General features: G+C 42.4%; 2 protein-coding genes and 1 long non-coding RNA gene across 3 annotated transcripts; 1 reads left to right on the top strand and 2 right to left on the bottom strand.

Annotated features, from left to right (window-relative positions):
* The first annotated feature begins 1,347 nt into the window (after positions 1-1,347).
* Positions 1,348-4,902, top strand: LOC131888293 (uncharacterized). Its single transcript, XR_009374092.1, has 3 exons — positions 1,348-1,765; positions 2,134-2,612; positions 4,652-4,902. It is a non-coding gene; the product is annotated as an uncharacterized LOC131888293 (long non-coding RNA).
* Positions 4,883-6,425, bottom strand: LOC131888290 (lipase 3-like). The gene is made up of 3 exons (XM_059237112.1): positions 6,227-6,425; positions 5,928-6,153; positions 4,883-5,861 (listed from the first exon to the last, which is right to left on the bottom strand). The coding sequence occupies exons 1-3, from the start codon at positions 6,335-6,337 to the stop codon at positions 4,957-4,959; spliced, it is 1,242 nt and encodes a 413-aa protein (XP_059093095.1). The 5' UTR covers positions 6,338-6,425; the 3' UTR covers positions 4,883-4,956.
* A 9,143-nt stretch (positions 6,426-15,568) lies between these two features.
* LOC131888410 (nascent polypeptide-associated complex subunit alpha, muscle-specific form-like) lies at positions 15,569-19,571 on the bottom strand. The gene is made up of 5 exons (XM_059237258.1): positions 19,182-19,571; positions 17,910-18,561; positions 16,680-17,783; positions 16,531-16,611; positions 15,569-16,459 (listed from the first exon to the last, which is right to left on the bottom strand). Exons 2-5 carry the CDS (start codon positions 18,553-18,555, stop codon positions 16,440-16,442), a joined length of 1,851 nt encoding a protein of 616 aa, XP_059093241.1. The 5' UTR covers positions 18,556-18,561; positions 19,182-19,571; the 3' UTR covers positions 15,569-16,439.
* Positions 19,572-24,111: the final 4,540 nt, after the last annotated feature.

A 24,111-nucleotide genomic window follows, 5' to 3' on the forward strand; every position in this document is an offset into this window, starting at 1 on the left:
AACCACCTCGAAATGAGCAAACTGCAAAGATGCGTTGCAATTGGATGTGATCTTGGTAGAATCTTCATTTGATCTGGTCGGATGAGAAGATGCTTATGATGGGGGTGGCTTCCATTGCTCCCAATGACCAAGTTTTGGGCAAAAGCCTGGAGAACATTTTGAGAACCAGAGGACGATATGTCGTTGCCAAAAACTAGCCTCTGTCATAGTGTGGGCTGATGTGACATCCAACGGGCTCAAACCACCCCTCATCTTCATACCTCAGGGTGTGAAGGTCAAAAGATTACCAAACGGGCCCATAGCCACCGGGTTAATGGGAAACATTTTTGTCACCCTTCCTCTCCAGACCTCAACATCATGGACTTTTCCATTGAGCCCATTCTTGAGAGGAAGGTTGGGGTCAAATCGTCCTCCAGTATCGGTCCCCTCAAACAGGCTTTAGAGGCAGCTCATTAGGCCGACCTCGATCCTGACATCACCCGTCCATTTTGCCATTCAGTTAATGGCAGACTTGATGCTGTTGTGAGAGTCGCGGGAGGTTATAGAGAATGCACTAAAACGCTTTATTTAAACATCTGTGTTTGCTTATCACATTTGAAGTTTGGTGCAATGCTTTAAGATTCTTAGTTTTGTTGATATGTAAAGTTTAAGTTGTCCCACTTATTCGTGGTCGCCTTGTTAATGCGCATTGCTTCTTGCTAACCGCACTCAGATAAAATATGTGCTGCGTCTGTGTGGGTGATCAAGAAAATAACTGAGGTTGGTCTAGACCCTAAGGATCGATCTAGAAGGGTTAGGCTGGCCAAATTAAAGTCTCGGGATGCTCAAAAGTCTTTCAAGGCCCTTCCAAAGAGGAATGAGGGACCTTGTAAAGAAGTAGAGAGTGGTGGTACCCACAGCCTTCAAGGCCATCATTGAGGCTGTCGACGATTTTTCGAGAAACGAAGACACTTTCTGCTCAAGCAACGCAACCAGGATCTATTTACTCTTGGAGAGATGTCGGATTCCTCTGAATGGCTTAAACCATCTATGGGTCTTCTCAGATGAAAAAATTATGAACAATCTTTGGTCAACCAGTACAATGATCGCGTGGGGTGCTTTGACAATGACCATGACTTATAAAGACCATACGACCACTTGTAATGATTACAAATAATTCATACCTTTTCGTAGCTACATTATTAATCCAACGAAATATCTTAGGCAATAATTAGTACCCTCTGTTGAAATCTTATGCTAAGCTATTCTTTGATAGCTGTAAACGATCAAATAAAAAAAGCTCTTTTCAAAGACATTTTCTTATGAATGGCGGAGTCAAGTTTCTTACCGCAAGAAAGTTGAGCTAAGCTATATAAACCGAGAGGAACAGGGGCCCAAGAATCGTCAACGAGAGACAACGAAAGGCTCAGAGTGCACAGTGAACTCAAGATTCGCAGGAAATGTTCTGTTTTCAGGTGAGAGTTCGGAATAATCCGAGAAGAAAATGACGACGTCATACGATAGACGTACGCCAAAGGTGAATGAAGTTGTTGGCCTGTCTGTGCATGCGTTTGTCGAATCCGGTCTGCAAGATTTTTATCACTCGTTCGTTGGCTTCCAATTCACATCCGTGTGGTCACATCTGGAAATCCCACTGTTCAACGGAGGTGACGCTTGACATCAAATTAAAGCGGTGTTTCTAGTAACACGCACATAAGCATCCCACCAACGATTCGCTCCACATTTACACATCAAAACAAATGTGGAGTTTAAATTTGGCCAATAGGTAACGCCAATATCAATCAATTCAAATCACGGAAATGGATTGCCTTTATTTTATTCTTGTAACTAGTTCATTTCAAGGCGCTTTACGCTTTCCGTAAGAGTAGCTAGTGTTCATTTCAACGTGCTTTTTTTCAAACGAGGTGGAAAAGAGGAAAATATCCCGACATGTTATGTTCAGTACCCTTTTCCTTCTTTATCTACTCATACACCATTGTCCTGGTGCATTGCTAGAGATCTGAAGGAAAACCTGTGATTTTCCCCAATTTGCATGTGTTTTCCCGCAGGTTAGCAAAAGACTTGTTTCAATTCTGTACATGAATAAAATTGAGCATTCCATCGAAAACATCGAAACGTTCATGGAAATCTTAGCCTCATAAGTGATCAAGTCGCACCACTCCATTCAGTAAAATTCTTGCACGAAACTTCATTCAGGATTTGCTTTGTTCAAGACCAACTCTGGAGATACTCGCAGTTTGTACACAACAACCAAAGTCCTATTTGTAGAATCGACAAAAGTTTCCACTGCCGATTCATTAGGTCGGTTTTTTAAAACCCGCACGACGCACAACCAAAGGTACTACTTCGACATCAGAGGCTGAAGTGACGAGTCAAAAAACGTCGCTGATGGCTTATAAAACGGGAGTGCTCTGAAGTCAAGCCCTCAGTTTGAACATGAAGCTCAGTCTCGTTTCGATTGTCATTTTGGCAGCCTTTCCCCTCTTGTCCGAAGCAAGCAATTTCGGGAGGCGGGGCTATCCGTGCGAAAGTGATGCGGATTGTGGGCGGCACCTGATTTGCCACACTGATTTGGATGGAAGCCGAATTTGCCGAAGGGATTTCTGTCAAACGTAAGTCTTTTTTTTTTCATTTTTAAATGAACGCAAGTTCAGTTATGAATTGTCCAGGTGGTTTTGGAAGATAGTTTGAGCTAGTTGGTAAAAGGTACTAGTTAGAGGGGTTGCAATAGTTTTTTGACTCGTATGCAAACAGAGGTATCAAACGAAACTTTAAGCTGTCGCTTGGAAACCTTTCTGTTCGATTATAAGGGTTGAAATACTTCGTCCAATTGACCCTTGTGAACGAACAAAACTTTTAATACTTTACTACTTTCAATGATAATCCCCGCAGGTCAAAATTGTGCAAGTTTGAATTTATAAATTTCATGTTTCGCTTTGAAATGGACTTAACTAATGGCGAAAATCAAATTTTAGTTATCAGGAAGTTAAGGAGCAAAGGCAAAAAAAAAATTGAAAACGCAATAACTCACGTAATCTGATAAGAGAACAAAAATTTGCAGAATTAGGGGAGCCAAGAATTGATTATGGAAGGCACTCAATAAAAAACCAAAGGAATCGTATCACCTGATTTCTGAATAAACGAGTATGTAAATCAGAATTGGCCACTAAATTAACTAATTCATAACTGAATTTGCCACTTGGTCTCTTAGCAGTTGCTTTGAAAACTGTTCATTTTGACTTAAATTGGTGCGGTAGTTTGCAAAGTTTTTACTACAATCACTAGATTTGAATAGAGATTTGTTCGCATGACTGACAAAGTACAACGAAATGTTAATGATCGTCACCGGAATTCAAATAATGTTTATACTTTGGAGTGGAGTATTTTGTGTAAAACAATGACAGTGAAGTTAGGCCTTTGTCCACACAAGCTTGAGGGCTTCTTGTTGTGTATATTGATTTGGCCATTCGACATCAGACTTGATGATTAGGGCAATGAGCTAAAATTATTTTATCTCTATATTGTAAGATCGAAAAACAGTTAGAAAAAGAAAAAAAGAACAGGAAAAAAACCGAACAAAGATCCAATACTAGCTCATCACGCAATTCGTCTCGAAACAAATTCAAGGACCCCACATTTTTCGTCAAGATGGAAAGGCGATTCCAAAGTTTTGGCATTTTCGCAAAGAAAGCATGACATCTGACCCGATTGCTGGCATATGCTTCTTTCATTGGTTTGATTTGCCGTTCTTCTTGTCTTTGGGACGATTTGAAAATGGTACTCTTTTGGCAAAGAATGGCACTGACCTATGGTTTAGTGGCTTAATGGCTATTTCCTGAAAGACGATCTTGTACGCCAAAGCTAAGTCCAGTTCTTGCCTCAGTATGTTAGGTCAGAGAGACCTTTTAACTTTTAACGACCTGTTAAAGGTATCCATTGTTAGGTGCACGAAGTCTCAGTATCTTAATCCTTTCCTGGTAAGTGAAATTCCGACATGAGGTGATCCATTTAGAGGCTCTTCTTTGAACTTGCTTAATTTTCTAAGTGTCCCCAGTATCTATCGGGTTCCACACGGGGCTTGAATACTCCAAGGCCGGCCGTGTTGGTGAATATACGTACTTGTATTGAAGGGTAAGGAGGAGCAATGGAGCAAATAGCTTTTCCACCATCAACTGAAGCCATGCATTCATGTCCATATTCAAGGCCATGCATTGCATCTTTTGATATTTGATTAATTTTGCCTAAGAAACTGTCTTGGTTTTTCGAAGCTCTTGGTCTAATGTGCCAGAACCAAAGCCATACTTGAGAAAATCTCAGAAGTCGTTGAGGAAATGAATAATTATCAAATCTCATTACTATTTCACGGGGACATATTTCATCGGTATCTTTTCGTTATACATATAACGTTTTAGGCTTCTTTTTACTAAAGAAGCATTGCCATTTTTCTGTTCTGGTTGTGCCATGGAATGGCCCTAAGCCTACTTTTGAGTGAGTCGTTACTTGGAAATGCCAGACATTATTTCGGGGCTTTGACAAATGAGGTTAGCTCATCCGACTTTCCGACAGTAATTGACTCATCTAGTCAAGATTTATAGACATGCACTGATCTCATTTTTGCCGCCTGACTCACAACCACCCTTTTATCTTTTAGCGAAGGCCAAAGATGCGGGGGATATCATGGTCGTTGTTGCACTTACGGAGAACATCAGCCATTATTCTGCATGAAAGTCAAACTTTCAGGGCCTCTGGTGTGCCAAAAGAAAGCAAATGATCGCATTGATACTAATTTGCCTCCGAAGCACAATGTGCCATAAACCACAATCACGTTGAACCAAAAATGTATCTCGTACAAATTTAACTGGAAATAAATGACACCACTTGATTGAAGGTGGAACTAACAAACTAAGTATTTTCTGAATGAATATGATTGGGGAAATGAGGACAACACATGAGGTATTAAGATGAGTGAGCTGCATCAAAGTCTTGGATAAAATGAACTATTCGCTCATTCACGAGCTCCTTGGCATCATGTGCCAAGAAAAAGTCTAAATGGGTCCAGCCTTCGGAGGGAAGCAACTCATTTTGGAACACGTTCGGCAGAGCGTCAAACAATTTATCCGCATCCGCTTTGGTCGCGAAGCCGTCGTTATCCCCAACGAAAAATGCCACGGGTGCGCTCACTTGACTCAGGTCGTATTCCGGAGGTTCAGAGCTGCCATATTTGACGAGGTTGCTTAAGGTTCCGTAATCAAATTTTGTGAACTTCCCGCCATTCCTGAACAGCTGTGCGTACTGGTGAAATTGCCCAAGGGACCCTCCAGCCGGCATGTGGGTCATATACAGTGGAACTAAATTCGAATCCATCTTATCACTGCTGAGACCAATGCTCAAGGCAAAAGCCTCCGTGCAAATCTTTAGGTTCAAGGCTGTCGTCCGGCACATTTTTCCAAACAAGCGAGATTGCAGCCCATAAAGGTTGGGCAGGAATTCTTGAAAGCCAAAGAGGCGGAAAGTACCCACGATGTATTCAGCATGCTGAGCCAAAGGAAGCATAGGGTTGGTGGCATTGCCCCCAAAGGCAGTGGGACCCAAGAGATAAGCAGTTCTCACTTTTTGGTTGTACTCGGGTTTATCGGCCATGAGCATCAAAAACTGGGTCGTGCCCATAGAGTAACCAGCAAAATGAAGGTCGCTGGCTCCTGTATGCTCGAGTATGAAGTCGATGAACAAAGGATAATCGATTAAGGCTGAGGTTTCAATATTGAAGTCCCAGAACTCTGAACACGACCCACACGTGTCGAGGTGGGTGTGGTTGCGTGAGTAAGTGTTTCCGCGAATATTCGGCATCCACACATCATAGCCTGTCAATATGCCAAATTCCATTATCCATAAAAAAAAAATGCCCAACCTTATGGTCCAAATGTTACCTGCATCTGCTAAAAGATAAGCTAAGGAATATTCCGGCGGCCCAAAAGCCCACATAGCGCTACTACCCACAAGACAGTGCCCTAGAAACACCGGGATGGCACGAGCTTGTTGGTCTTTCCTCGCTTGCCGGCCATGTGGGATTCTATGCAGTGCCAATATGTACCCATCCTTGGTAGTTACAAAGTGCTCCTCTGCCGGATATCCCCAATCCTGGATGATGTTCAACTGTTCAAAGTAGAAAAAGCCAAAATTATGTCATTTCACTTGATGGTATCGTCAAGGATCAATTGCATTTTACCACGCGGTGATGAACGGTCCGAATATTAGGAGGGTCTTCGTATTCGCCGAGGAGAATGGCACTGGACATAGTTAGGCAGAAAGAGATTGTCCAAAAATTTAAAAGCCCCATGGCCAACAATTTTAGTAATAGACGCGACACAACGAGGTCCTTTGTTTAACTATGCTATAATCCTAACTGAGCCGACTTCTTAGTGATTTGACCCCCGAACGGACAAGATTGTTAATTCGGGTGACCCCAAATAGCAAAGACATAAAGGACATGAGATTAGATCCAAATGATCCTGTGTTTCAACTAAACCTCAAAGGCCACAGCAACTAAGGTTAACCAGATGACCATCAATGTTTTTCTACATTGCTTTTGTTGTGACTTTGCAACCTTGCCCTGTGAACCATAATCCAACTTTGCATATTCTTGAAGTTTCACATCTATGATCCTGAGCATTAGTACAAATGTACTTAGTACATATACAACATTCTCGGTACATCTCAAGTACAACTGTCCAAATCATTTTCTTACCCTTCATTCCACCACGTTATGACAAACTTTGTCCAAAGATCAGAGCGATTTTTTTACTTCCATTGCTTCACTAATTATAATGTTGCATTAAACACTCGTGATCAAACGCTGCACATACCATTAGTATTACTTTTACATTTCAAAGTCTGCGTTGAGTATAACTGATTATGTTGCACTAAAATGGCTTCCTTCCTTCCCCAAGATTTGCCCTCAAAATCTGTAAGAAGTACTATCTCTTTAGTAATGAGTGACGATTTGAGACGTGGACAGGAAAAGTCGTATTGATACTTTGCCCTCCGCAAGAATCAGTCTGTATGTTGATTCAGTACATAAGTACCAGAAAATCAAGATCAAAATCACATCTGCATCCAGGATTTCTCACTTCATTTTGCCTCGACCGAATTTATGAAACCAAATGCTCTTTGATATGCTAGTGATCTCTCAATTCTGCCTCGAAGATTACTATATTGAAAATAGTAGATTTTTTTCCAATACAATATGTACGGCTTAGTTATAGTGGTTATATAATACAGTTCTGATGTTGAATATCTGACCCTGGGAGTGCAAGAGTTCGCAACATTAAAACGTTATATATATTTCGAATGTACGTCACATTGGATGCGTCAATGACAGAGTACACCAGCTATCTTGAAGGACTCAAAACAGTTCGGTGAAAATATATTTGCCGGAATCAAGATCATTTATTCAGGTGAGGGTGTCAGATCCATTCTTTGACATGTTCTGGCAACCCTTCCAGGTATAGCGCAAAAAATCGCGCTTACTTCAATGTAACTTAATCCATTCAGGAAATATTGGAGTCTAAGCTGAACTTTGACTTATTGAGCATCGTCGAAATCACGATGGCATTAGAGATGGCTTGCCAAATCCAAAAGGATGTGTCTTTCGTAATGTTTTCCTGATCCTCTCCAGTGTATCTTACGTCAAAGATTATCTCTTAAGTTGTGTTCAATAAAACCTTGAATCACGATATACCTCTTAAGGCTTTGATTGGCACGAGATACCTTTATCTGAGTTGTACTTTCTTCAACTCCCTAAAGACCTGATAATACATCGTCACGGTCCTTGCAATGACCTTGGATGAAAGGGATTGTGAAATATTGACACTGATTAGGAGAATGGGGCTGATGATCACTAACTGATGGAAACAACTGTCTATCATAATGTTAAACTTGATAAAAATGTATATGTAAAGACCAATATTTTGCTAAAGATATTTTACTGAAAAGAAATAGTCGTTTTGGCGTGGGGTCCCACAAGTTAAAGCGTTTACCAAAACATGGGACAGAGTTCGAGAGTCTTGAACAACCAAAAATTGCCCCCCGTACGATTCGTGTTTGTGGAGAGGTCAATCCGTTCATCACTAAAAGTTTGCCAAAGGTTTCTTTTGGCATGCATGCTCCAATCCCCTTTAAATTCAATTGCTCAACGGAGTGGTGCTAACCAATTGATGTAAAATGAATCAACACTGCTTATCGGAAAGAATTGGACGATATAATGGCTGGCTTCGTGGCCGGGTGACACTAACACCCATCAATAACATCCTTGTTTGAGAATGTTGCACCAAGATAAAGAGTCCAGTTCTAATGGGCTTATCTTTTCGTATTGAATGTCTAAGAATAAACATGAAAGAGGATTACGAAAAGTCAAACAATGACCAATATAGTACTTTGACACTCGAACATACCATACCCTTATGCAAGGGTACCTTTAACAGGAGGATTGGACATGGCAATTGGGAAGGCTAGGCCACTTTGTAATAACAATATTTCACATACATTATGAAACAGCATTTTAAAAGAAAAAAATCGTGCTTTTATCGTAAAATTTTGAGTTATCTTACTTTAAATGAAATTGTGGAAAGTTTTTGGTTTATGTAGTAAAAAGTCTTCAGTTTTTGAGAGTAGGTAACTATGAATGTAATAAAAGATGTGTAGTTTGGTCTCAAATGCCAGTACCTTACTGCCTGTTTCCATTTATGCCTCGGTCAAAGAGCTGTGACAAAAAGAAAAATCGGCCTATCTCCGCTGATGTCCCCTCCTCTAAAGGTCTCTCTACCTTATGCAAGGACACTTAAACTTTAGAGTCCCTGCCTTATGTGACTTTATACGAGCCCCAAATTCGACGAAAAAATGACCATGAACTTGTGAGGGCGCGTTAGTTGGTAAGTAAAGGCCTTTAATTCAAGTGAAAATGTTAATGCAAAGTGCACTAAAGTATTAGACTAATTGGAGGTATATTTATTATTACTGCGGATTTTAGTTCTTGAGTTACAACTTGCATCGGATAAGACTACCCTGTGATTCGACGAAAAGCCATTTTGGCAATAACATTGTTTTATACACTATGAGTACCTCCATCCTTGCCATTTGTAAATGTAGACCTGATGCATCCCGCATGCCTTTAACTACGCTGTTGAGATGCACTTTACTCTAAAATGAGGGTTCCCTTGAAGCAATGTTGGTCGATGAAATTTGGTACCTTTTTGAAAACGTTTCAAAGTCCATATATTAATGAGGTCGTAATAGCCACTGAATACAACATACTTATTCCCGTCATTAACTGATCCCTTGGTCTCCTCTTCCTAGAGTCCTGTGGTTCTAAAAGCTTTTCATTGCCCTAGGTATTTGTGACTTAAACGCAGTTCTTGCATTATCTGGGTTGTCTTCAATCATGATAAATATGGGCGGGCTGCTGCGGTCTAGAATTAACGTTTTGGAATCGAGTGGTCACATATTGCTTTTTTTCAAATGAGACGGGATGAAGGTTGCTGCAATTATGTATTTCAATTTTCATCTTGATCGAACAACTGTACAAAAAGGTTGTGACATTTCAAATCTGCAGTTTATAAACAGGCACAGAAAGAATGAAGCAGCCCTCTTCTTGTAATTTACTTGCAACAATCAATTTTCTGTTAAAAAGTGGAACAAACTTTGACTTGGTCTTTCGATGGAACTGAAAATTGAATACATACTCGTAGTGACCTTCGGACCATCTCACTGGAAGAGGAATAAAAATGCGAAGGCTCGATTCCAAAATCTCAATCCCAGACCCTGGCAGTCTCGTCCATATTCTAGTGGTGTTCATTCAATAAAAATCGGCCTTTTTTACAAAAGTCAAGTCGGGAAGGAAATTCTGACTGAATAGAAATGAGAGATGTAATGGGTTGAAGCTTAGCTTGAAATGAGTATTGAAATGAATTGAAATATCAAACTTTTGAGCTAACGCACGAACTTCTAGAAACATGAATCGGCCCTACTCTTGGTTATAGCGCCTTTGCGCCACTTTTCGCATGAAAGTAACAAAATAAGAAACGTAGATATTTTCAACCGAAGGCAGGTAGGTCATTTTCCATTATTTATTTGTAAATTGTTTCGTTTCAAAGTTATGTTGCCAAAAGCTTATGTAGCCGACCAAGAGCAGGCCGAAAAATTGAACCTTTTGTATGTAGTGCTTACAACATAACTTTGGACAGATCTCCTGAGTTCCCTAAGCATAGCTTTGTGCTCAAACTCTCATCTATTCAATAAGATCTTGTGGTCGTATAAAGTGCTTATTTGGAATATAGTGAATGGTTTAGGAGATAGGAAATTTTTGCTTCCGTTCGCAATCCACATGTCTAGAAGTCCATGGCTAATGCAGGCGGATTCCTTAAATTTCTCACGCCTTTGAAAAACGTACCTTAACCGTATATTTGTGGTTCTGCAATCAAATGCATCGTTTTTCCGCTGACATCCTTGCATTGATACTTTTCCTTCTCAGTGCACGTGATTTATTACAAATCATTCAAGAACTGGTCATTGCATGCCAAGTTTACATGGTTTCCTATAGTTTGGTGAGAATTAGACTTTTAATTTTTTTCGAAAAATACGAAACCGAAAAAACTAAACGTAAAAAATGTGTTGGGTACTACATTTCGACCGTATAGTCCTTGCTGCTTGAGTCATTCATATACTATTGCTGGCTTTCAAATAGAAAGTTAAGTTTGCTGACTCCAATAATGCGAGTGAGCCTCTGCTACAACCACTCGTTGGTTTCAGACCGTTACTAAACCTGGTGCCGTAGTTCTGTAGTTCTACCAATTTCTAGTTGACTTAGATATGGAGGACCATTTCATCTTTGCCGAAAATTGTCTTGTTCATATGAAAGAAAACTTCTCTAATCATTGCACCACATCTCCTCCCTTATAAGGATGTCTTCCAAAGGCGAGATTCGAACTAAATGGATAGTTTGATAGATCAGACCATTCAGCTATTATACCTATATCATCAACTCGAAAGCATATATATTCGAAATTCTTTCCGAGCATACTAAGCTTGGGCATGGAAATATCCTTTCAGAAAACATAAATTATATTTTGCTTGTAAAGGACTTGTCTTGGATAGCAAAACCGTATATATTAATGTTTACATGTCTGTCTTTCTTGTCTAAATCGTGCAAGGGTGTTTCACTACATCTTAATGTTAAATACCTTTAGTGCGACATTTACTCATTATGGACCTTAAGGAGTGCTTGAGCCTCTTGATTAGGCGGGAAGTAGATCGAACAGTTCTCGGTTTTTCGGTGCTGGCAGATTTTCGAAAACCCGAAAAAAGAGTTTTTTTTCGAATTTTCTAAATTTATTTTTTCGAAAAAAGAAGTCTAGTGAGAACCTATGCAGTACTGTCGTCCTTTTTCTTGATCTTTCATATGCTCTCCAATGCTTCAAAACTAGTTTATCTTATTTCATGTAATCTTGTACTTGAGTCACAAATAAATAAGCACAACCAATACCATTGGCTTTGGAGATCATTGACGCTTGTCCTGGGGTTCCAGGAGTTCCTCCCGATTGGGGCCTATCCGGCTAGCAAACTTCGGCCTACAGCAAGGCGCGGTTGGGTCGGCGGCTTCACGCAGCGAAGACCCTCAAATTAGACACCCCAATTACATATACGTACTGGTTTGTTAGGTGAATTTTGCTGGTGACTGTATGAAATGGAATATAAACAAGGGGGTGAGTAAAGGTAATAGAATGAGTCAAAACGAACTTACAAACTATGGGAGGACAAAGGCAAGATCATACAGGTAAAGAATGCGGCACAAGTAGTATTAGGCATAGAAGGGGTTTCCCACGTGGTTCTTCATCATCAGTTGGTCGAAGATGGCGCTGCACGACATCCAAAGGAGCCGGCCGAAGTGACCACTTGGGGTGGATTTATAGGTCTCAGCTTGCTGCACGGAACAACCCTCCTGGCCCAAGCTTTTCAACCAAGAAGTATTTAAGTTTGGAGGAGTAGAGCAAGACCTGCAACTCAACTCGCAAAATACCCTATATTAGAAGTGTAGGGGTTCAGCGCTAAAATGTATGGGGCGGAATTTTGAACCTTCAATTCTATCCCAAAAGTACTCATTCACAGTAATGCACGATAGTGCTCGAGCGAGTCCGACTACAGTTGCACTCGTACGTACAAGCCTTCTGATTTTTCAACTTTTTGCTGGACTCGAGTCTGGACTCAGAGAGTCCGCCAGAGGAGTCCAGCAGAGGACTTGAGTCTCTTTCAGTACTCAAGGCAAACAAATCATCTTGTTTTTACTAAGCTAAGCAAGGCCACTGAAACCATCCCTCAAGGGCTCCTTTCTTGCCAGATCAATTCATGACGTGGTAAAGGCCGTTTTCTGACGAAATTGAAAGAAAAAATGCAATTTTTCTTCACGAATTCTTCAACTAATCCAACTTTTCTCAAATCATGTAGAAGACTTCAGCGCACTTGGACTAAGTCTGAACTTGCCCCAACTCTAGTTCAAGATCTCAGGTGCAATCTAATAATAAAATGTATTGCTAGGCGCCACGTTTTTGAGTTAAGTTACTCTTCAGGCACCATAGAAGCATATCATTAATGTTTGAAAATCAATTCTGAAGTCCCTTGAGAGATGCTGAAGTTAAAAACATAAAGGTATAGTCAGCAATATTGAATTTTCATAATTTTCTTCTTGGGAAATGGAAGAGTTAACCATGAAGAAAACTCTTCCGTTTTCCACACACATCTTTTTAAGTTTTTTCTTCATTTATTTAGTTTTTGCAGACTTCCTTACCATTACACAATGATCTGCAAAAAAACAGGGATGACGAAAAGAGACGGGAGAAAGTCGAATAAAAAGATAGAAAATAGCACAAAAGTCCAGCGATTATGTACTGAGCATTGTCTCTTGTTTTGCGCTCTTCAGCCGGTTGGGGGCCAGAACTCCAGACTTTGAGACTCAATAGTCTTGCTCCAGACAATGAAGTCGGCTGCGTGATTCCCCTTCGAGGTTAGAGGTGTGCATCGGATTCGAATTGGATCGGATTCCCCAATGGAAGTTTTTACATCGCCGATGCCTTTTAATTATTAAAAGATTTATGGCCTACCAACGAATTTGAGTTAGCAGACTAGTCATGGAATTTAGGATTGATCTGGAATGCTAGTTATTTTTTTTTGTCCAAGTCTAACTTGACAGATACTAACGTTGAGCTCTCTCATTCAATGAATGTTTCCAGTGAAACTCCTTGGGACTTTTTTGACCTTTTGCAAACCTGTTGAACCTATTGGAGCCCAATTGGTTAAGCATATTCAAGATAAGGCTAAACAATTGAGTTGTAAAGAGTTAGCATCCTGATACTCTCTCTGAATAGTATAACGATGCTAATTCTGTACTCTGATGGTGCCAACCAGTTTTAATGCCTGTTTCAGTTTGTACAAGTTAGATGATATTTTTTTACAAATATTTAAAAATAAGGGAGAAGAAGAAAAAACGCCAAACAATGTAGAGAAGAAGATCATTGATTGAACCAAGGAGTTCTACAGACAGAGCCGTCCTTGAATGAACCCAGTTGAAGACAAACAACTTTTGCAGGTGATAATGTTGTTACCCTAGCAATGATGTATGAAGACCCTAAGGGCCCACAGGGTTCCTCTGGGAAATATATTCAAAATTGTGACAGGATATGGCTAACCTTTGATAACACTTTTATTCCATACATGGAATCATTTGCCAATTTTTGTGTTCTTACAACCTGTGACTTCTAGTTAACCTCGTCAATTCAAAGCATCTATATGGCAGAAAGTATTCGTATCATGTTGAAGCTGAATGAATGAGCTTTTGTTTTATAGTCAATTGGATAGGAAAAAAAATCAATCAGGTTTTCCATTTTTCCAATTTTCTAGCCGGCATAGTGAATGTAATCCCTCGTCCTATTAAAATGAAAGGTTATGCATCCTTTTATCTTTTTGCCTTTTAGTCTTTACGAAATGTCTGGTATACCGAGGAATTTAAGTTGGCAGACCGAGCTAGTCCTTGAATGTAGGGTTGATCTGGAATGCTATTGGTGGGATCATAAATATAGGTTGTGTGACCGACGCCATTATCTTTCATATTTGCCCTTTGTTCTCCTTCCACGTTTCACTTCTTTTCATCATTCTTCTCTTGTCCGTCCTGCGAGGCAGACCATTACCAAACCACCCGAAATATTTCTTCGACAGCTTACTACAATTAACTTATTCGGAAACGCGACATCATTCCGGCTATCTAACAGCTTGTCCAAGTCTGACTTGAAAAACGTTATCGGATCAACACGTTTACGTTATCGTAATCCCTAAGAATATGAATTTTGGTGGGATAATGGAAATGTTTTCGGATTGTAGTTAGATGAAGCTAAATATCACGAATTCGGATTGACATTGAACGAAAAATCTCGGATTCCGATTCGTTCTTATTGGGCCAAGCTCTCGGATTCGGAATGAGCGAAAAATTTCGGGTTCGGTCGGTGGGGATTGGAAAAAATGCCTATGATACGGATTTGAAATACAAAAAGTCACTTCGGATCGAATTCAGAGGCCCTGTCGGATCCGGTGCACAATTGCATATCCAGTTGAAGGTGGGTAAAGCTTTTCAAATGTGTGGTTGGATATATCGCACGTTTAAGTCCAGAGACAGCATCACAATGCAAACTCTGTACAAGTTGAATGTCCAGCCATATCTTGAATATGCCTCACCCATTTGGGCTCCAATGAGTTCAGCAGGTTTGCAGAAGGTCGAACAAGTCCAAAGATGTTTCACTAGGAACATCACAGGAATGATAGAGCTCTCATATTGAGTATTGAGAGCACCTTCAAGTCCTCGAGAATCCAGGCCAGTAAGAACAATGAAGTCCACATCTCTTCTTTCTCGGGCTCCTTCATTGTTTAATTTGCTTCCCTCTAATATTCTTAGGGAATAGGCCTTGTTGATCCGATTGCATCTTTCAAGTCAGAGAATAGCTCGATCTGCCAGCTCAAATTCGTTGGTAGACCAAATATTTGTAAAGATTGAAAGGTAATAAAGAGACGAATTATAACCTTTCATTTTAATAGTACTGGGGATTACATTCCCTGTAGCGGTTGGATAAGCCCGCGAAAAACCAAACCAAAAAAAAACACAAAGAAGCATGATATGGCGGAAAGGGAAGATTGGAAAAAGTATGAAGTGAGATGATTCCCAAGTACCCATTTTTTTAAAAGATTGTGCGGTTATCTCAAGGATGTGGGTTATCCTCATGAAAGTAGTACACATTGCGCTATCTGGTTCGTTAAGGTCGTAGTGTCCAGACTGCATTGAAAGGCAAAATTAACTTTAGCCGCCTTTTCAACTGATTTCTTGCGCAGTTTTTGTGCAATTCTGCCATCCATAAAGACTATCTGTCTAGGATTCTGATCAGTCACAATCGTAAGGCCAGTGATTTTTCTGCCATACCGCTCATTAAGGGAAAAAAAACAATGCATTAGGAGTATTTTCTTATGAACGAGATATATATTATATATAAAACATTATTTATTCTCTTCTTTAAAGTCTTTCTGAGAGGTCACCAAGGTTAAATGGTTGGGTTGAGAGGGGTTGGTTGGCTGGCTGGATGAGGTCTCTTGAATGGAACCGGTAGGAGAGAGGAATTTGAAGTCCAGGCGACAATCTGCGCCAAATTCTCAGACCAAAAGAAGAGATTGACGGAGCGATTGTGTGCGAAAATAGATAAACCGCAGAGAGATGGGACAAACAATGATCCGATTGAGTAAGTGAAAGAGAGAGAGAAAGAGAGAGAGAGAGACGACATCTAGTGCATGTCACACAAATATCATCTTTCCACTCGACGACAGCCTCGACAGAAGTAGGAATTTAGATTTGTAACCATCGTAATTCGATCGAGCGCGTCAATGTTGGCAAAATACTTTGCTTCTTCAAGTATACACAATGTGAATCGAGGTGGCTAGGGCGCCAAGATTGCTCACGTTGAACATCGGGATCCTTGTCAAGAAAAGTTGCTTTGAGTTATCAAAAGAAACGGGGGTAGGGGAGTGGCTCAATCCATTGGGAGCATCAAGGACGTAGGGAGGAGGGGGGGTGGGGTGTCAAATGGAGGCGAAACTTGAATCCTTAGTTTATCTGACAAACGCTTGGGCGGCCATATCATCTTTGTTTTTATTGATACAAGTTTTGTCCGGGGAGATGGATGAGATTTCTGGGTAAATGTGAACTCCTTCGCAAAGTGTCTCGACAAGGGATATATCTGCATTCGAGTTGAGGATCATGATCTCTCGAGATGAGCGACAACGGGGATAAGCTTGCTATGACCGCCACATCATCTCAAGGAGTTGTTGTTTGCATTTTCTTTCATGCAACCAATTCGCTCTCAGAAGCTGGATTGACGGCCTGGAAGTAGCAAGGAAGACGACATGAAATGGATGCATTGAATGCAATCTCATGGGGATTTCATGTCATACCGAGAATGTCCATTACACTGCCCTGAACCAAACTTTGAGCGGGTGTGATGCCACTGGCGACATCGGGCAACCGATTGTTGTCTGAAATAAAAAGGATACATTTGAAGCTGAATATCTAAGATCAAGCTTTCTTTCAACATCGAACCCACCTCCTCGAACGTCCGTGACGTTTCCGGCTTTCAGCTTGGGAGCAAACTTGGAGGGGCTGTAGCTGAAGCCCATCAATCCACTGGTTATAGAGTGGGTGTGACCCAAAACCGACGACGATGATGCTTGTGTGAGGTCCGGGAGTTGAGAGATGGGACTTTGTCCGAATTTCGTGAGATGTTGGGCGGGCAATTCCGAGGCCAACCTCCCGGCCTCACTCACGACGATGGGCTTTTTGAAGTTAAACGTTTTCGACCCTTGATGTGAAAATGCCGACGAAGAGCTCGATGTGGGAACAACCTTGGGCTGTGTGAACACGAATTTGACATCTCTTAAGGGCGGTGAGACCTTGGGATCGGAGATTGGGGGTGTCTGGATGGGTTGCGATGATTTGAGCACAAGAGGGGCCGAGGCCTTCACTGGGCTATCTTTCACCGAGGTCACCTGCTGGCTGGTGAGAATAGCTTGATTTCGGTCCAAACTCGACGTCGAAGCCCGAGTAGGAGGCGTCACGATGGCATCAACCACGCCGTTGGAGGTGACACTATGCGATGATGGAACACTCTGGGGTAGACTGAAGCTGAAGGCTGGCATTTTAGCCATTTCCAACTTGGGAACACTGCCGCTTTGGAGGAATTCGGGCACGGATTCCGATTCCTCAGAGTTCTGAAGGGCTTTATCGGCCCGACACTTGGCCTTTTCCCCCACTTTCGCCCGAATCTTTCCACCAAATGAAGACTTGGGCGTTTCCAACGATTGGGTGAGCGAAAACCCGCTTTTGCTCACACTGGGCATGCTCCCCGACGACGTGGCCCCCACATTAGTCCCAGTTACACTGAAACTCGCGGACGTGGTGCTACAAGTTCGAGGCGGGGCCGTGGTGCGAGGCACGAGTTCGACGGATTGGGCCTGGGCTTTGGCCTGGCTGACTCTTCTTGGGGTAGAGGGGTTACTACTATGTGCGGACGTGAGGGGCGTGAAGATCTTGCGAAGCGGAGGTCCGTTGAGGCTCGAGTTGGCCGAACTGGGTAATGAACTTACACCTCCCCGACTATCCGAGCCACCCAAATGAGGCCGTCGTCGCCAATAAGGCGTGTGCCCAGTTCCTGGAAACAACACGCAATCAACTCCAGAATAACGTACACTTTATACATGCCGACAGATCGATCATCAACACTAACGACGAGTAAAACAGTTCCAGTGTAAAAGTTAATGAAGCAATCAAGACTCACCCTCCATTAGTTCCTCGGCCATGGCTCGCCTCTTCTCCGCCCGTGGCACGGGCATTTTGAGGGCATCACGAAGAGGGGTGGAGAGTTGATCTAACGTGGCTAGAATGGTTTGAGCCGTGGCGCTCAAATTCAGAGTGGGCGGAGCCGTACCGTCCTCACTCGACAGAGTTGAATTCGCGGGAGCCTCGGGGGCCGGTGCAGCGGGGGCCGGGCGAGCCCGACGAGCAGCCCGCTGTCCTGAATGGTAAGGCGCGGCCGACAGGAGTCGGTTGGCTCGGCGTAATGAGGCGTTACTGGGCAAAGGCCCGTGGGGTGAGGCGCTTTGGGTCGAAGCGGCCAGGAAGGCGCTGACATTGCCGATGGAATTCGACCCGCCGAACACGACCGGACCGCCAAACATTTCCCGACCACGTAATCGCACGGGTGGGGTGGGAATAGCGGCCGGACTGGGCGCGGGACTAGGCGTTTCCGAGCCCCGATGGTGGGTGGGCGGATTGAGCACGGAACCGCGACTGCGCGTTAAAGGCGAACCGAAGGGAAAGGGCGAATAGGGCGAGGCGCGGGTGCGAGTGCCGGGTAAAAGCGCCGCGTGAGCGGGCGGGGTGCCGCTGGCCGGGGGCGGCGGCGGACCGGAGGAAGACTTCATGTTGACCTAAAGGCCCAAGGCAAGAGAATAAACCAACTCGCTCAGTCATGATTCCATGACAAATTGCAACCAAAGTCTTCAATGCCTATGGGTAAAGCTTCAAAGCTCGATTTGAACGGGCCTGGTCGAGATGGTCGACGAGATCGACGACGACATGAAGTATGAGTTAGTTGGCTACTGTAATGGCTTCTTTAAAAAAATACAAATAAATTCCAGGACGGACTAACCCTCATCCACCTCAATATGTGCTCATCTATGGCCCATCCACCTTACAATTGGGCTTGATGGTCCAGCTTGAAAAGAATGGTCATCAGAGCCATTCGTTCTGGCAACTGAGGCGCTATGAGCTTGCAAAGGGGGGCCAGGAAAAAAGTTCATCGCCATCCTTAGACACGTCTCCGATCTCCACGTCTATTCTCAGCAAGCTTTGGCCCATCATCAACCCAAATCCAGTCTTAACTCATGGATAGAAGCGTCTCCACTAATCTGGTCACTCCCCTGCCTTACCATGCCCAACTCCTCCATCTTTGCCCATTCTGCCGCCCACTCCTCCCAGCCCAGTAGCCTTCTCTTCCGGATTTCCTTTCCCATGGATGCTAAAGGCTGGAAACGCCCGTGAAACTCACCCTCTCGTCGCTGCGGGAGGTCCTCGTGCCATGCGGCCAATCGCTAAAGGGCACCACAGCTCACCCTCCCAATCACGTTCAAGGCTGGCCAGACAAAGATGAGGGCCACGGCGGTAACGGGTCCCGTGAGCCCGTCCTCGTGTTGATGTGCGGCAATGGGGTGATGGCTGATGGGCCTGGCTGAAGGAATGTCCGTGAAGCCGTGGGTCCGTGCAATTCTTTAGCCCGTTCGCTTCCACTCTTCGGGCTAGTGTTGCCAGATAAGTGGCGGAAAAAAACGCTGAAAATAGCCAGGAAAAGCTCAAACTGGACAGAAATATGGATCGAAACCCAATCATATCATGTTGGCTTCCGATTCGCATGACAATGAAGAGGTAAGACTGCTGTGCATTCTTCAGTTCTGGTTCTGGACTGGTCTGGACCATCTCCAGACGCCCAACGCTCAAGACTAAGATGATCTTATTGACAATTCCAACCGTCCAGATCGATTTACCACAATCTATTATTTGCTCCATAACAATGGTTTGAAGTGACAAATGGACAAAGTTTTTATTCTAAGAAGATGCAAATTTTGATGTGCCCATTGACTTACATATTTCGAGGTCAGATATTGAAAGAGCGAAAACTATTAGGAAAAAAAACGCCCAGCCCCACTCCCCAATTCGCCGCGCTAACTTCGGACAAAAAGCAAAAAGTGCATCATTCACGGGAAAGTGTTCGTTACGGCGACACTGCTCCTGTGGCGGCCAATCCTCCAATCAGACCAATGCCTGTCGGCTGTCTCGCGTTAGCTGACCCATGTTTTTCGACTCAGGGTGCCTGACCAGAGCCAAATGATCTCAATTTGAAAATGGATAATGTCGTCGACTTGCTCTAATGATGAACTTGATCATAAAATAATGGCAAAAGATTTGACAGAGGGGATCGAAAGTCATTTGAGATGCATCGACAGCTACATTTGAACCCTCATGCCTGGGGAATCTCGTGGAAAGAGAATAGAATGAAGACAGATGCCAAACATTGATATTAAAGAAGTAGTCCTTGAAACACTTAACCTAACACAGTTTGACAGCTCAATCATCTGGACAAAGACCCTTTGTAGCTGGGCATATTTGTTATTGGGGTTCTCCGGGTTCTCACTCCCACTTTCTTTTCATGCGTGATCACACTGAGACTGTTTCGCGGAACTGGAAAGACTGTTGCTTTACAAGTCGGCCGAGGCCTAACCCCGAGCTTTCCCTGCCACTTTAGCCGAAGACGCACCCCGTCCATGACATAATCCATGCCCCATCTACTGGGCATCAGCCTCCGCCACCATTTACACCCCCCCCCCCAGTCTTAATCCAGTGAGGCTTACGATTTTGCGCTTTCATATGACTTTAATAAACTATTATAAACTATATTTTTTCATGCAAGGTTTATCAATATTTGCTTATGCCACGTTTCACATTTCATGAGGAAAAGAAACAAATGCATGAAGCACAACCTGACTGAAATTGTAAGAAAAATTTGGACACACTTAGAGGACAAACCAGAGCTTACCAAAGTGTGAGCTCTACTTGTTTCTTTTTATAGAACATGTTCAGTGGGCGGATGTTCAAGAAAATATAGTACGACAAACATGAAATTGAACATTTTGAGGAAAACAAACATTACAGCCAACTTGTACTGGGCATAGACTGAATTTGTCATTTCATTCAGTTTTCCGGTTTGTTGCAGCCAACAGTAACAGTATTCTGATATTGAACCAAAAGTTTAGTGCAGTACCAGAGCTGCACAAAAAATGACATTTGCTATTGTAATGGATACCAGTTTCGTACTTTTGAAAGAGAATATTTTTGAACACTTTTGCTTAGACAATTGTCTCCAAAAAGCAAGTACCCACCATTTCTGGGTGTCATTCACAATGATGAGTTAATGAGTTGAATAACATGGCCAAAAGCACTCTGTAAAATTGAATGAGTGGAAGAGGATAAACGCTTTTCAGAAACGTCCGAAATGTAGCGTTGCAAGGTAAAGGGTTTTTTTTTTTTACATTTTTCGCATGAAGATCCGAGGCTTTTTGCTTAGAGGTCGGCAGTTTCGAAAAATTCGTCATTTTCCAAGGGTGACTAATTTCGTTTTTTGCCCAATTCTTTAGTGAAGTCATGTTAGGTAAAACATACCCTTTTGTATAAATCTTAGCCACTAAATTTTGTTTGATAAATGATCATTCAATGAAAGAAGCGGCAATCTCTTGTAAAATCTAGCTTTGGGGCAATTTGGAGTTTTTTTTGCATTCGGGCCGTCATCAAGTTTACAATACATAAATGATTTGCCGACATTAGCTTGAGATTTATGTACTGGTCTGAAGGTTTTTTTTCTTCTAGCCCAGAGTATGATGCAAAAAGGATTCTAATTGTGATTGATTCTGAAACGGCTACAAAAATGTCGTGTTGTAGTAACATTTTTGGACAAAATTATTGACCGGAACATATGAAACTTTGACTTCGAAAATGACGATTTTCGATCAGTTTGAATTTCCCGTCCTTTTACTTTGACAGGGATTGCTCCTCCGACTTCGACTTTGCTCACCCGCACTTTCAACCAATGACAGACCTTGTTTACATTTTGCTAATATTTTGAATGAATCCCAATTCCATCCCTCCCGACCAGAAATTTGCCCCAAATGGTGCCGAGCTAGTCCGAACGAGGGCTTGGCTGCTCGGGTCAGGGTTGCCATATTTTTAAAGACCTATTCCGCAATTTTCATATTCCTATTCCGCCAAATTCCGCCACATTAGGACAATTTTACTTACTTAAAAACGGAACACTATTATTATCAATGTATCATAACTAGGGCTCTAAAATGATCACTAAAAAGTTTTTTGAAAGAACAAAAATATATTTTTCTCAGAGAAAAAAAATATCAAACGGAAAACTTTGAGCATGTTTGAGAGCAAAAGAGCACGTAAAATGGCAAATTGGAACTAATTTTGAAAAACTTTGTGCCACTTTTAACCTAATTTCAAAGATCATATAAAGGTGACAGGGTAATAATTAGACGAAATATAATCTTTCATTTTGATAGTACCGTGGATTATTTCCCTGTAGCATTTAGAAAAGCCTGTAAAACGAATCAATATAACGTGACCAAAGGTTTCAAGAACTTTCAAAACCTTAGAAGATCAAAAGTCCTCTTGTCTCCTTGTTTGGACCCTTAAATTGATACCCCAAACCATGAAGGTGTCTAGATCAAATTTGGTTCCTCTCAGGGCTTTATCTCAACTCGCCCTCAGGATGAAGAGACCTGGACTAACATGAAAGTATTTTGATTTTTGTCTTCTATATGTGAAGTATTGGGATGCTAGTTGCATCTTAGGGAAAAGCTTGAGCTGGATTTAGTTATTGTGTGAGAGCACTTTGAGTCAAGGCTGGAACTAAAAAGAATTCCACCCAAAACAAACACACACATCCCACGTGGGAAATTGCAATTAACTCTCTCATCCATTCCATTCCAGATACCTTTGCAACAAAATAATGATGTTTCATAAAACTAAGCTGAATTTAGATAAAATGAGTAAGGTCAAAAACATGTTCAACTCAAAATGTAAGCAAGACCTAAAATTTGCGACATTACCAATCAAGCCTTTTCTACAAGTTCCTTCAGGCTTCATTCTGCCATATTCCGCCCCATTTTTGGCTTAACACCAATTGAAATTTAACGCTGCAAACGACTCTTTCCTTCTGCCACTTTTGAGTTATTTGGCGGTGACTTCCGACACCTGGCAGCCCTTTCTCGGATGGATTTTGGACCTCGGGGAATCCCGCTCCCGCTGGATGGGTTTGCCTTCGTTAAAGGATCAACGTGCGACACTTGCTCCGATCTCCTCACTCTCAGGCTGTGGGCCGGCCAAAACGTTCTTCTTCTTCAGGTACCCAAGGAAGCTAATCGTACCTGGCTCTATCAGTCTTGCCAAAAGGGAGCTTAAAAACTTTGTATTAATCAACAAAACCAAGCATTAGAAAGTAATGGGTGGACATTTTTGTAGGCAGAGTTGCCTATTGCTAACAACATTTCGCCTTTTTTCACCTTCCAAGCTTATGCGCCTGCTGATATTGCAACGACCCTTATGGATAATGGACCTTGTGAAACTATTTATTTCAAGTTAGATATCCAGATGTCCAGGCCAATACTTACTATAAAGGCACACGGATTGGATTGGATTCAATCGAGCATTCAAACTTCGAATGTAGTTAAATGTGATTTGCGGACAGATGGGGCGAACTATTTCACAAATTAAAGACATTCATTCTACTCTGTTGTCATTGTTTTCGTTCGGATCGTTGGCTCCTCTGTTATTACTATATCGCAACACTTCTTTGAATCCATTACACGCCCAATTCCCGCAGCGCTGGCCCATTCTAGAACAACCAGGGTCGCCAGGCATATTTCAGTCTACTGGAACCAACTTATAGCATTCGTCCATAGATTATCGCCATTAATCCTTTCAATGAACACCAATCGAAATCAACCCAATAACCCAGCACATCATGCGTTCATCCTCAAGGTATTTTTCTTCAAACCTGAGTGAGGTACATTCCTTTCCCAGCTGAAAGCAGAGACCGAGATACTCCTGCTCTTGCTGCTCCTACTTTGAATCTTGAGGGCTGGCCAGACAGCTTAGCTCCCACGAACCCAAGGCACAGGCCCAAGGATCCGACGAATTCGACCGAAACAACCAGCTACAGCCAGCGGGTCGGAGAGAGACGTGTTTTTCCTTCGTCCTCCTTCCCGCTCCCTCGCCTTTTCCTTCTTTGCCTCTCATCTTTGGCTTCCAGGTCCGGGCTGAGCCCATCCAGGATCGCCTCTTTCCTCTCGGTCTCCTCTATCCCCAGTTTGATCAGCGATCCATTGCCTGGCCGAAAGGAGCACGTTGAGGAGGAAACC

Source organism: Tigriopus californicus, chromosome 10 (genome assembly GCF_007210705.1).
Source record: "Tigriopus californicus strain San Diego chromosome 10, Tcal_SD_v2.1, whole genome shotgun sequence".
Classification (NCBI taxonomy): Eukaryota; Metazoa; Arthropoda; class Copepoda; order Harpacticoida; family Harpacticidae; genus Tigriopus; species Tigriopus californicus.

Coding starts and splice junctions, on each gene's coding strand:
- LOC131888410 (XM_059237258.1), bottom strand. CDS start 18,555: ATGAAGTCTTCCTCCGGTCCGCCGCCGCCCCCGGCCAGCGGCACCCCG. Junction 17,784..17,909: donor GGCCGAGGAACTAATGGAGG/GTGAGTCTTGAT, acceptor TGTTGTTTCCAG/GAACTGGGCACACGCCTTAT. Junction 16,460..16,530: donor CAGTGTAATGGACATTCTCG/GTATGACATGAA, acceptor TGCTACTTCCAG/GCCGTCAATCCAGCTTCTGA.
- LOC131888290 (XM_059237112.1), bottom strand. CDS start 6,337: ATGGGGCTTTTAAATTTTTGGACAATCTCTTTCTGCCTAACTATGTCC. Junction 6,154..6,226: donor GGACCGTTCATCACCGCGTG/GTAAAATGCAAT, acceptor TACTTTGAACAG/TTGAACATCATCCAGGATTG. Junction 5,862..5,927: donor TTATCTTTTAGCAGATGCAG/GTAACATTTGGA, acceptor GCATATTGACAG/GCTATGATGTGTGGATGCCG.